The 12,718-nt window shown below is 60.3% G+C and overlaps 2 protein-coding genes across 2 annotated transcripts; both read left to right on the top strand.

The window, feature by feature from the left end:
• Nucleotides 1-9: 9 nt before the first annotated feature.
• On the top strand, nt 10-1,155 carry SLS55_008799 (uncharacterized protein; the record flags this gene model as incomplete). Its single annotated transcript, XM_066780204.1, has 2 exons — nt 10-142; nt 278-1,155. 2 exons carry the CDS (start codon nt 10-12, stop codon nt 1,153-1,155), a joined length of 1,011 nt encoding a protein of 336 aa, XP_066629433.1.
• Nucleotides 1,156-8,288: 7,133 nt separating this feature from the next.
• On the top strand, nt 8,289-9,509 carry SLS55_008798 (uncharacterized protein; the record flags this gene model as incomplete). Its single annotated transcript, XM_066780203.1, has 3 exons — nt 8,289-8,464; nt 8,512-9,345; nt 9,398-9,509. The coding sequence occupies 3 exons, from the start codon at nt 8,289-8,291 to the stop codon at nt 9,507-9,509; spliced, it is 1,122 nt and encodes a 373-aa protein (XP_066629432.1).
• Nucleotides 9,510-12,718: the final 3,209 nt, after the last annotated feature.

Below are 12,718 nucleotides of genomic sequence, written 5' to 3'. Positions count from 1 at the left end.
ATTGCAGGTATGTCTGAACCCAAACACTCAACCAAAGATGAGTTTCTTGCCCATGGTATTGAGATTCCTGCCGAAGAAATTCTCGCATCTACATGCGACCCCGAGGCACCTGCCGGTAGGACCGCTTGTGTCTTTTTCCCCGGTGAGTTCTCCCCCGAAGGCAACACGGAACGGCTTGTCTGCCGAGTCACTTGTTCGCACTGGGAGGGAAGTAGTTGCATTCAGTGTGTCTGGGACAACCAGTTCCCTTTCTGGCGTGCACGCCTCTTCGCAATAGAGCCGGAGCTGGAGCCGTATATCGGGTTTGAGGTCGAGGACCATTTGGATGACCTCGACTCCGTCTCATCCAACGGAAGCCAAGGAGAGTGCATCTCGCGACTCCAAGCCGCCAACCACGCCCAATACCTGCGCCTCAACCAACTGACCTCCGCGCATCCGCAGGCGCGCTCCATGTACGAACAGCTCGCCTCGCACCATGCGTGGGACCTGGATTGGCACCGCACGCTGCACACATACGCCCACACCCAGTCGCCCGCCAGTCCCGGCGCCATCCCGCGCGGCTCAAACCTCCTGCCCCACCCCAGGCGGGCCACCACCGTCCACGACCCCCGCCCTTACCTCCTCATCCCGGCCTTCGAGCTCGTCTGCCCCCGCGACGTCGCGCCGCTGGTAGACCGGCCACCCCTGCAGGGTGTGTGGCTGTCCGTCCAGCCCGACGCCATCGCCGTCAACTTCATGTCCGCGCTAGAGGCCTTCCAGGCAATCGACATGCTCGTGCTGCCCCCGCGGCAGGGGTTCGAGGGCAACGGCTCGGACGGGAGCACGGAGACGCTGCGGCGCGAGTGGAACGGCCTCTTCACCGAAGCCATCCACGACGTCGTCCGGTGGTGCGCCGAGCACATGGCGGAGATGTGGCGCGCCGGCGAGCTCGAGGCGCGGTGGACGGCAAGGGCGGTCGAGTCGATCAACAGGACCGTGGAGCTGGAGCATGGCAACCGCCCACCGCCCCGGGGGCTGGAGCGCGCGGTGGTCGCGTTGGTCCAGTTCGTCGTGGGATGGAGGGCTGTAAGGGAGGTCGAGGTCTGGGAGAAGCTCGTCACCGATGAGGAGGATGGGGCGCACTGGGGGCTAGGCCAAGGCTTGGGCTTGCACTGAGTGCTCCCTCTTTCTCCTTCCTCCCTCATTCTATCCCCCCTCACTCTGTTCTTCCATGAATGGTACCTTGTCCTCATCTTTTGTTGGTCTTGACTAAGAAGCTGGACAATTTTTGCAGGGTAGTTTTCCTTTGTCCTTGTCTGCATTTGTCCTCATTGAAATGCCGAGGAGTTCTTTTGGTTAAAATGTCATGTTTTGTTTGATGCCTTGATTTTGACGAATCGGTCCAAGTGTTTAACCGTGTGAAAGTAGCTACCTCGCTGTCGCTGTTCATGCTTGTAGAAAAACAAGTGCAATCTGCCCGACTAACACTCGTTCTCTGTCTCAAAGTGGCGCGCCTAGCTAGTCAGCATTTGAAACGCGTCTCCGACCATTCGGGTTCAAATGCTCCCGAAAGAAGTTCGACGATCGTGAGCGGATCGACACCTAGTCGTTGATCAGGTACCTATAAGTAAGTCTCGTGAGTTCGCAGAAGCTGGCGCTACACTAGATGGAGGATATGATCAACGGAAGGAATCCGACGGGTGTTCTGCAAATGAGTTGGTCTCATAGCAGAACTTCCGAAGTGGAAATGCATTTCTGCTAAATATAGAGCGCCACCATATATAAGGCTGGACGATCAGACAAGGTGAATTTTGCGTACGTGAGTTCACGGGCTTGAAGAAGGTCAGCGTAGAGCCAGAACTGGACGATCCCCGCAAAGGCACCGACGAGCCGCGACACGGTCCAGCGCCCAGGTCTAGGCTGGTGGTGGCTCGAATTGCCGTGCATATTGCACACGACACTCATAAGCACGCCCCAGTTCGGGACCAGCGAGGTCGATGCTCTTCACAATATTTGCAATCGCCAGCGCCACACGAGGTGCCCCTCCCTTCGCCCTGTCATTGCTAGAGCATCTTGGCGGAGTTTCGGATGTTCCACGCCCTTGCCCCCAAAGGATGATGAGGATTCCTGAGGCACGGTCCACGATAGTGGTTGAGCCAATATGTCCAGCATGGGGAAGAATGGCGTCGGCAGCTGAGAGGGGGTGCCTAGTGTGCGCACGAACGTACAGTGCTTCCAGATCTGGACTACATCGGAAAGCAGGAGGGCATGGAGCGAAAGGGCTGGGAGCCGCAACCTCCATCGCGCATTAGCCCCCTGCGGCAATCCCAAAAAACAGCACCCCAAAAAACCGCGCGGGCGACACGGCATCGACAGCCAAGAAAAGCAGGTGCAAATCTTTCAGCTTGCCTCCACAGCTTCTGCCGTGCCGCTTGTCGCTCAGCTCGACGCAGTAAGAGATGTTCGACCTAACCCCCAGCTCCGACGTCACCTTAGAGATGCATACATACTCTGGTGAGCTGCACAAGTATTCCAGTTTGCCGGAGCCATCAGACCGCCGCTATTTTTGCTTCGCCGCCGCCTCCCTGTCCCTTTCCTCTTGTCGCCGCGTTTCACCCCAGCAGAGGCAAGCGACCGCGCCGCCGCCGTCGCTACGCTAGGCTCCGCATCGCACCGCGCCGCGCCGCACCATCCAGTCGGACGGCCTTTTGATCAAACCCCATCATCAGCCGTGAAATGTAGGGTGACGAGACTAGCCGCCATGCACATCCGGCGTGCGACCAACTTTCAGCCGCTCTTCCCGGGGGCTGGCTGGGGCTACGGTATTGGGTAGGCGAAAAGTGGAGATCACCATATCTGCCATATGCCTTTGCTTTCTCAAACGATAGCGCGGTGCCTGCTTACCCCTATCGTTGTTGTTCGCGATATATGCAGATGGGGTGTCGTTGGGGGACAAAGCTCCGGGGGCGGCGTCAGCGCTAAGCACGTAGTATGCTATCGTCATGTTGGTTCAATCGCCTTTTGTTTTCGGGCCCTTGGGCTCAGTACCTTCATTCGCAGAGGCACTGAATGGAACATGGGAGAGCAGACGGGAAGTACAGGACGTCTTCCTGGTCCGACGTCACATTAGGACCTGCTGGCCCATCGCATGATCTTGACCTGAGATGCTCTCGTTTACTGTCTTTATTTTTCCGGTGGCTGATTTTTTTGGACCTTAGGCTGCGCGCCTTGCGAGCGCTTTCTGGTTTCTCCTTCCCTGTTGTCCATTTCCCCGTCTCCGGCCGGCGCCGCTCGGTCCTCTGGCTTATGCTGTCCAGTCCGCCGGCGATTACGCGTGGCCTCGTTGGGAAGAGCGGTTCGGCGGTTCGCAGTATTGGGGGAACAACGGATGGGACTGGAGATCGGGATCGGGGCGTTTAAGAAAAAAAAAAAAGAATGGGAAGATGGAATTGAGACACAGAGCAAGAGGAAAGAGTGTGGAACGGGGGAAGGGAATCTGGGGTCAGATCAGGGAATGCAGGGGGTGGGAGCGAGAATGGAGGTGCACAGAACGCTGACCCTGTAGGAGGGGGCTGAAGGTCGCCGCACGAGTCGCGCGCTCGACGTTGGCAATGCCGATGGGATGTTTTGGTGAGTGAGAAAGAGGAGCAAGCCCGTGGTTCTCCGTTGTGCCGTGTCGGAAGCCAGGTACTATGCATATGGTCCCGGCAGTTTGGTAAGCACCCTTTCTATTGACTTCATTGTGCTCTGCCTCCCTATCGCTCGCGTGGCTGTGGGCTGGTGCGACGCGCCGCAGCTCGAATAATAGTACGTGCGACTTTCATCATGCCTGAATGCGGCGGTATGTATTGGCGCTTCAGGTTCGGCTGGCAACGGAGAATTTCGTTGCTTTTGCCCCTCTCCGCACATCGCGCAGATCTAACTCGATGGCCATGCGATACGGTGTAACCCAGTGTGGACAGGCCCGTGGTAGGCGCTTTCCGCTTGCGGCGGCAATGCATCGGAGAGTCGCACGCGTTGGCTGGCCCCGGGTTCTCACGCAGCCAGCAAGATTTTGGAGTTCACTCGGTTGCAGCTTCGCGAGATCTGGCATCGCCGCCGTCAGAGAATCAGCAGAGCCGCATCGTCATGGCGGCTCGCGGACGTAAGCGAGCGCACAAGTCCGTGGCGCGGCGCTGGGTCCGGTGGCCGGTGGACGGTCGACATGCGTTGCCCCTTCCTCTGGGGCTCATGCTGCGCAACGCCTCACTCTTTTGATTTTCATTTTCGATCCCTGGGTTCCACGGCCGCGCCGGTGCGTCTGTCAGTGAGAGCAATCATAGCGCGCCGGGCTGGCGGATTTCTTCATCATCTCTCAGGGTCCTCAGGGGCCCGGGGCCGAACTAATGGAAAAAGAAGCGAATGCGGTGGGTTAGGCATTCGTGGCTGCTGCTGGCTGCGGGTATTTCGTCAATAGCGCGCGCCGTCGCTCTGCTGATCCTCTCGTGATTCTGCCGTCAACGAGAGGGGGGCTTCCGGACTGGCCATTGGGTTGATGGAGCAATATAGCTTCGGGCTCCGCCCAGTATAAGGGGCCGGGCATTGGAAATAACGATGGCGCAGGCCACGGCAGTTGGCGACGCGGAACAGACCCAAGGCAGAACATTTAAGCGCAACCGCACCGCTGTCGCCGTCGCAAGCCCACACGCGCGCGGCGAGCTAATTTTGCGGGAGCGGGAAGGGTACCAGCGAAAGGACGCGCCTCTGGGGAACACGGACGCTGCGCAGTGCCCAACGCTCGGCGGACGGGCGATCGCTTCAGCAGTCGGAGCATGCCGTGCCAATAGAGGAGACGGTGGTCGTTGCTGTATTTGTTTATACACGAGGCCCAGGGCGGCATGGATGTGTATAGCGATGCCTTGAGCGATGACGACGGGAAGCGTAGGGAAGCGGGGGCGGGAGATCGGATAATGCTCCGACAGGAAGGTGAGTGGCTGAGCGGCAGCGCGGCTTGGGCCCGGCATGCGGGAAGGCGAGCTTTGCGCGCCAGCGGCCCCCGGCTGGCCGAAAGGGTGGCCTAGCGTGCGGGATCCAGCCCGCCGGACGGAGGACGCTGCCGCTTTGGGCCCCCATGGATTTTCTGGTTCACCCAGGATGCGGGTGTGCGCGGCTCCGCTGTGCTCTGACTGCCGCCGCCGCCCCGCCTGCCCGGGAGCCGGCGCCCTGACTCGAGCTCCAAGAAACGCCACTGCAGCTGTGAAACATGCACGCCGGCACCACCATGAGCCTCCCACTCCTAATGATCCAGCGCCGCGCATGTTAGCATCTCCTCGGAACCCTCGCGCCTCTTGCTGCTTTCTGGAAGCCCGCCTGCCCCGTCTCGCGTCGGCGCCGCTGTCGTATGCCCAGCCAAGCCAGTAGCACGTCCGATTCATGCTTTCGCTTTCCTCCACGATAGCCCATGGCCTGCAATTACCGTAGGGCTGACTCTCAGGCTTCCGCCTTGCTCACCGACACAGCGATCCAGAACGACGACTCATGCCCACATTTGGATCTGTTGTACTTGCGTAAGCCGTCCAGCGCTGCGACTCGTGCGGCCGCAGGCCCTCGAGCTCTCGTACTCGCTCCTGCCTGCCGGAACCAGTCTCCGGTGCGGCGGTCGATGCTCGAGGCCAGCACGGCAGGCGGTTAGCTATCCTATGCTCTTTCGTGCGAAACATGCGTCTCAGCCGGCTCATCTTTTTGGCCGCCAGCCATCCGTTGCTCTGCTGTGCCGCAGCTTTGGATCCGGTATCGTGTGCTCCGCAGCGCTGAGTCCAACCCATGGTCCACACGGCTTCCCGAAGTAGCATTCCGTTCGCCGGAGCCCGTTCGATTGCATGTGAGTGTTGAGGGAGATGCCGCCAATCTCGCAGTTGGAATGATCGGCGTGTGCATACATCAGGCCTCGATGGTTTGTCGGCCGGAGGGGCATCGACGCACTCTTGGAGCCAAGGTGTTGCACATCGCCATAGCCGTTCATCAACTTCGAATTGCATCGGTAAATCCGCCTGGGCGAGGGAGCCCTGGAGACGTGACCGACCCTGTTGTTCAAGCAGGTCCTCAGCCACATGGGCGCTTTCATCCGCAGGCCGGGGGAGCCAAAGCAGAAGAGGAGCCCGAAACAGCAACAGGGACCCCAGGGCAGTGCTGAATCAGGAGCTCGCGTCGGCCCTGAACCGTCTCACAGTCTGGCGCCACGCCCGGTCGAGGGCCAGTTTCCCCACCATCCCGAAGGGAGCACGAAGAGCGTCGAGATAACCAGCCACATCATACGATTCGAGAAGCTGAGAGCCTGAAACCTGGCTCCCGCAACGCACGGAAGCAAGCGCTGAGATGCTGCGCGGTGCTACAACTCACACAATTTCGTGGTTGCTGCTCGCGCCTGGACCCCGGGCGCACCCCTGTACGATCAGCTGGCAGTCTTTCGGCCCGGAAACGCAGCGCCAACCAACAAGAGCTGAGGGCGCCTTCCCCACTGTATGGGTCCCTGGGTGAGCTGGTCAGAGTTCGCCCAGGTGGTCGGATACGGAGGCCGTGGGAATGGTTACTGCGCCCGGCATTGCGGATGAACTCAACAGCAAAAGCAGAGGTCAGATCTTGATGCGCCTCCCCGGACGAGTGCTGCGGCGCCGTCGCGCAGCCATTGTGCCGAGATTGCCTTGATTTGCTCTCCACGGAGGATTTGACGGTGAGCGGCACAGCGACGAGAGCAGGCGAGCCAAGGCAGAGCGGGCCTGCGGCGCAGCACAGCTCGCTCGTTGCTTCATCGAACCACGCTCCATTTCGCTTCCACCTTCTTGAGGCTCTCTCATCAAACCGAGCTTACGAGCTACGTGCGACGAGGCCAGCCGCCGCGGGCTGAGGTTTCTGCGTTTTCCTCTCTTTTTCCCCGCTGCCTGGCCCTCGGGACCACCGGCTGCAAGGGAATGCTCGTCCGTGGCATCGTCACCAGGCGTGCGCCCGCCCGCACTTGTGGCTGCACCAGGAGGGCGCGCACAGAAGCTGTGAGCTGGCAGCGCGTCCACCACGTCGCCGCCCTCTTCGCGCTAATTGTTGCCGGCGTGCGCACGCAAACGTCGCGGCGGCATGCCGGCAGTCAAAGAGGGCAAGCTGCGTGTCTTTGGATCAGCAGGCGTGCTTTGTGCTCGGTGCGCGGGTGCATGATGAAACCGAGCCTAAAGGCTGCTGTCACTCGCTGCAGAAGCCGCGACAGCAGCCGCCCCGGTGGCACAGGCTGCGCGAGGAGAGAGCGGAGCGGCGGCTTGTTGCGAGAGCCGGCGGGCGTTTGCTTGTGCGGGCGAGGGAGGAGCGGGCACTGAAAGGCGGCAAGCCCCTGCTGGGAAGGGTCCTCACACCACTGGTCGAGATCTGGTGCGAGGGGCGCACGCATTTCGACAAGGGCTCTAAGTACTTCGCGTGACAGCATCATCCGTGGAGGTTGAATGGCCTGGACTAGAATGCCCCTCCGCGCAATGCCCGGGCAGGGAATCCGGTGGATAGGCGTGGGCGCGAAGGGAAGGCCGTCCGAGAGGCAGACGGACGAGACTACGCCCAAGGCGGGGCGGCCACCGCGTGGTGCTGAGCGCTGGGAGCAAGTCGCCCGAGGCCCAGAGCCTGCCCACCCGCAGTGTGTGCCTCGCCGCGGGCCGCGCGCTGGAGCTCCTGGGGCCCGCTGCCACCGCCCGGCGGGCTGGTGAGGTTCCTGTCTGCTCTTTTTTGCCGCGGAGCCGGGCATGCAACGGGCAGTGGGCGGGGAGCATGGCAGCGCGCACCGTTGGATGATCGGCTGGGACGAGAGTGCTGGGAGCGTGGGTGCGTGCTTGAGGGCTGCGACTTGTGCTGATGAGTGCACAAGTGGGCCAGGGTAGGGATGCCTGCAATAAGTGGAGTCGCTCGCTTGTGGCAGCAGAGGTTGCGTTCCCGACAGCGTGGTTAGCGTGCCCGCTCCGAGCTTTGGGGCCTTAAATGGTCCAGCGCCCCATGCAAGAGCTGGACGGTGCTCGCCTGCGCAGCCTTGATAACCCACCACTCCCCTTCCGCGGCCGCACGAGGATCCACGACTCCTCGCGTCCACGTCAAAAGGTCCCTTTGAACACCGCCACTAAGGAATTGGCAAGCTCATCCCGCCCCATCGTGCCTGCCCGTTGTAAAGGAACCCCCATCTGCATTTGCTTGCGTCGCCGCCGACGCCCTACTACATGTCCGGATAGACCGCATCCTATCTACCACCATTCGTTGTCTCAACCATCCATCCTTGGATCTCGTCCACCTGGAAAGGAACCCTCACCATGAGCAGTCCCGCTGAGGAAACGCGCCAGGAGGCTCTTCACGAGCGCCGCCAGAGCATTGGCAAATATGTGAAGAGGCTCCGCACCGTGTTGAAGAGAGGCAACTCGAGCAAAGAACGCGTCCCAACAGCTGCATCTTCCGCTGAGAAGAAGCCTGAGCCTGCTGCGTCGACAAGGTAGGCACCTCTCGCCTCCATCTTCTTCACACCACTGACAGACCTAGCGCCGCCGAGCCCAAGCCCGAGTCCAAGCCCGTCACCTCGACAACGGGTCAGGTTAGCTACCCGCGCAGCGCCGCCCAGCAGGAGCGTGCTCGTGCCCTCTTCGCCAAGTACGGCTTGACGCTGGAGGCCCACGAGTGGATCACCACTGGCACCGCCAACGAAAATGTCCAACGTGTCGAGAAGCCCATCCGCATGCGCGTCCACCGTCAGTGCCACCGTTGCCAGACCACCTTTGGGGCCGACAAGGTCTGCCAGAAGTGCGAGCACACTCGCTGCAAGAAGTGCCCTCGCCACCCGGCCAAGAAAGAGAAGAGCAAGGGCAAGGCTAAGGAGGGCGAGACTGCTACTACTACTACTGCTGCCGCCGCCGCCGCCGCCGCCGCCGCCGCTACCCCGTCCGCTGCCAAGATCGGGACAAAGACAGGCAAGAAGCAAGAGTACTTGACAATCAAGAGCCGCACTGGCGGTCCCGACTTGGAACGCCGCCCGCCCAAGCAGCGTGTCCGCCGTCATTGCCACAAGTGCCAGAACCTATTCGTCCCTGCTACCGCTACCATCTGCACCCACTGCCAGCACACCCGTTGCACCAAATGCCCCCGCGACCCGGCCAAGAAGAAGAAATGGCCCGATGGTTACCCTGGCGATGTTCCTGGCTCTGATACCGAAACGGATGCCGAGATTCTACCCGCCCATCAGAGGCCGGAGCGCGTCTGGCGCAAGCCACGTATGAGGATCCGGTGGAGCTGTGAACAGTGCAATACCCTCTTCATGGAGAAAACCAAAACGTGTGCCAACTGTGGGCATGATCGCTGCCAGAGTTGCGTGAGGCTTCCGTGAGTAGTCCGTATCCAAACAAAACAATTTGATCACTAACAAACAGTGCAGCCCGAAGAAGGCCAAGAAGGAACCTGACCCAGCCGTCCTCCGTTCCGTCGAGGAAAAACTGGCACGTTTCAAGATGGAGGGAGCTCCGTCCGGCACCGAGTCGGCTGCTTGAGTGGATGTTCCTCCCCACAGCATCACGAAAGCCCCCATCATGATTGTGTTCTTGTTCACCAGCATCGATCGCGTATTCTATTCGAAGAGATGAGGCTTTTTTCGCTTCTGATGACAGCGATTCAATACCATTCGTCACGGAGAGGGGGGGCTTGAGCTCGGATGAGTAAGAGGAAGGCTGTTGATAGGATTGGGCACTTGCTCTTAGGGCGGGCCGCTACCTTTGCAATGCTATGATTTTTGGCAGGGCGAACACGCTTGATTGACCAGACCAGTGCTACATCTTCCACGCTCGAAGCAACACGCACACGACGTCTCATCTTCCAACAGAAGCCTTGATGCTCACGTCACAGCAGACAGGGACCCCGTCCGACGTTAGACGTCATACCACCCTCACACCACGCGACATGTGCACCCTCGCACTGCCCAGGCTAACCCCGCAGTTTTGTCGCTGTTGAAAATTGACCCGCAGTAGTTCCGCGGGCCGGATCGGGCAAGGCAGTGGTTTCTTTTTCTTTTTTTTTTTTCGAAAGAGGGTCGGCCTTGTTGGGTGCGACAATGGCGTTTCTTCCGTGCTACCGTGGCACCGGCGCTGGTTCGCTTGACGCGATGCACGACCAGCTCACCGTCTCTTCCAGCTGCAGCAAAGCACGCCCGCCCGCCCATCCCTTACCGCGCCCTCGGAATGCCAGGCAGGCCAGACGCTTTTCTCCGCCCGCGCTTCGACCGTTGGAGCAAAACAAAAAAGCGGGCTCGAGCCGGCGGTTGGGGTCATCCCAGCTTGGGAGAACAGGGGTGCAGCACGTTGAGGATGAGCAATGGTGCTCGCCTGGGAGAAGGATGTACCGGCTGGGCGCGCATTCTGATGGCAATGACGGGCGGGCGTATGGGGACCATGGCAGCAAGGTGGCGACCGGCGGCGCTGCCAATGCTAGGACTCGATCGGACTCTGAGCTCTCGAGATTGCCGGGAAGCATGTGCGGGTAGCCGTGCATTCGGTGGGCCCTGATCTCATCTCAGCATCACCCATCAGCACACGCCCATTTGCAGCTCTCTCGACCGACCAACACAGGCCGGTGGTGGTGATGACGGCGTAGCGATAGTCGCCGCCGGGCAGGCCAAGTGGAGAGAAGCGAAGCCAAAACTGTGTCCTGATGCTCTCGCCCTCGCTCTCGTCTAGTTATCGGCGGATGCATGATGGCCGCAGCGCGCCGCATCGGCACATCAGCAATGCAGCGGCAAGACATGTTTTCTGTGCGACGGCCGACGAGGCTCCCGTGGCCTGACAGGAAAGGGCTGTCGCATTGCATCTGGTGCCGCTGTCTTGCAATCGACTTGACACGGCACACGCCACGTTGTCTCTGCCCACAAGAAGTCCAAACCACGCCCACAGAACCGGCATTGCAGCGGGGAAATCGTACGATAACCGCGAGCAAGCAGGGAGAAAGGCAGACTGCCGGCGAATCGTGAGAGTGGTTGCACGCCGCAAATACGCGCATATGCGCACGCACAGCTTGAGCCATTGGCGTTGTGCGAGTCTGGAAGCAGCAGGCTGACTGGCTAGACAGCCGGTGTCGGCCGCCTGTAGTTACTGCTGCTGCAAAGACGACAGCCGGCTGGCGGGCGGACTGGACGGCTCAAATCTCCGCTGCCGCTCGGCTTCCAGCGTCTCGTCGGATGTATGCCGTGCGGCGGGGTGGCACGGGGGAGGGAGCGGGTGAATGAGGCTCCCCCAATACTGCCCCCGCCCAGCGTCACATCATGCTCGCGTGGTGTGATGGTCCACTGCGAAGAACCGTCGTGGACAGGTGAGCCAATCTCACATACAGCGGAGCACATCGAATCAGTCCTCGGGCTCAAGCGGCACCAAGACGCATGGGTAGACTTCCCAAACGAGAAGGCCACGCGAACCGCCGGATCTCGATCCGGCAACACCGTCTTTATCTTCTTCTTCCCTCCCGACTATCTCGTTGCCCTCGCCATATACAATCGTGGACCGTGCAATGCCGGGAGGGTTTCTTCGCCGCAGCCGTTCGGCCAAAGGCTTGAAAGAAGTCAAAGGGACAAAAACAACGATCAAAACCTCTCCACGCGCAAACCCAAAAGCAAAGACGATGACATGTGAGCAGGACTTTGTTCAATCGCGTTCCTGGTTGACGGGTGGGTGATCCTCACGTTAGCAGCATTGCTTTTTCCCGCTACTCCCCTTCTTCTTCTTCTTCTTCTTCTTCTTCTTCTTCTGTCTCTACCTGCCTTTGCTTTTTCCCCGCCAGCCAGCCACCAAAGCACCTCACAGTGTGCAAGATGGACGAACCCGGGAAGTCAGCTCCGCGAAACAGGGCCGAAACCAATGTCTGCTTTTTTTTTCTAGTGCCGTCGTTCTCACCCCTTCGTGCTTTACCTCCGGTTCTAATTGCTGCCCCTTTAGCACCCATATAAGCCGCGCCGTGGGGAGACGCAGGTGCGTGTTCGTTCGCGTGGCAGCGCTGAGACTGGGTGGGGATTTGCATCTCAGGTTAGTCGGGTCCCTGAACGGCCGTAAGCGTCTGTGATTTGGTGCTCTCGATCAGTGGGAGGTGTTTCTCCAGGCTGACCGCGCGAATGAGGGCCTAAGGACAGGAGCCATTTACTGGGGTCCCACAATGCCCTACCTACCTCGTCCGTTCTCGACATCATGTCCGTGGTGCAAAAAAGTCGCGGAGTAATGATTCGCAGCCATTTGAATTCCACCTCTCTCTGTGTGCGGATCCACGGACGATCGCTGGGACGGGCCGGACGTAGCCCTGGTTGAAGTCGAGACCCCACCAGTTGTTCTGGCCGCGATGACGTTGCTACTTGGCTCGCCACATTTCATCTTGAGACAGAGGTTCTTCCTGGCGTGCGGCGTTGGCTGCGCGCTTGTGGGAAGCGTCGCGGAGGCGCACGGGGTCAAACCGGTTTTCCCGCGGCGCAGGCACCTAGCGGGCAGCAGGCACACGGCTCGATGACCCGCAACGCTCCCCCGGTCGCCCAGGTGCCATCGGCATCGCCGGCTTGCTCGCCTCCATTGCTGCTTCGAGGCCGCGGGAAAGCCAGGCCAGACCTCGCCCTTCGGCCGTAGCCCTCTTTTTAGAGCTGGTGATCGCTTCACGCTTCTCCAGCAGGCACCACCAGACATTGGTTCACGACTCGTCAATGTCAATTTTGTGGTCCTTCTGCCATGAGCCAATC

The sequence above is a fragment of the Diplodia seriata genome, assembly GCF_021436955.1.
Source record: "Diplodia seriata strain FDS-637 chromosome Unknown scaffold_9, whole genome shotgun sequence".
Classification (NCBI taxonomy): Eukaryota; Fungi; Ascomycota; class Dothideomycetes; order Botryosphaeriales; family Botryosphaeriaceae; genus Diplodia; species Diplodia seriata.
The sequence above is the reverse complement of the archived record's forward strand: the minus strand, read 5'-3'. Positions and strand labels throughout refer to the sequence as shown.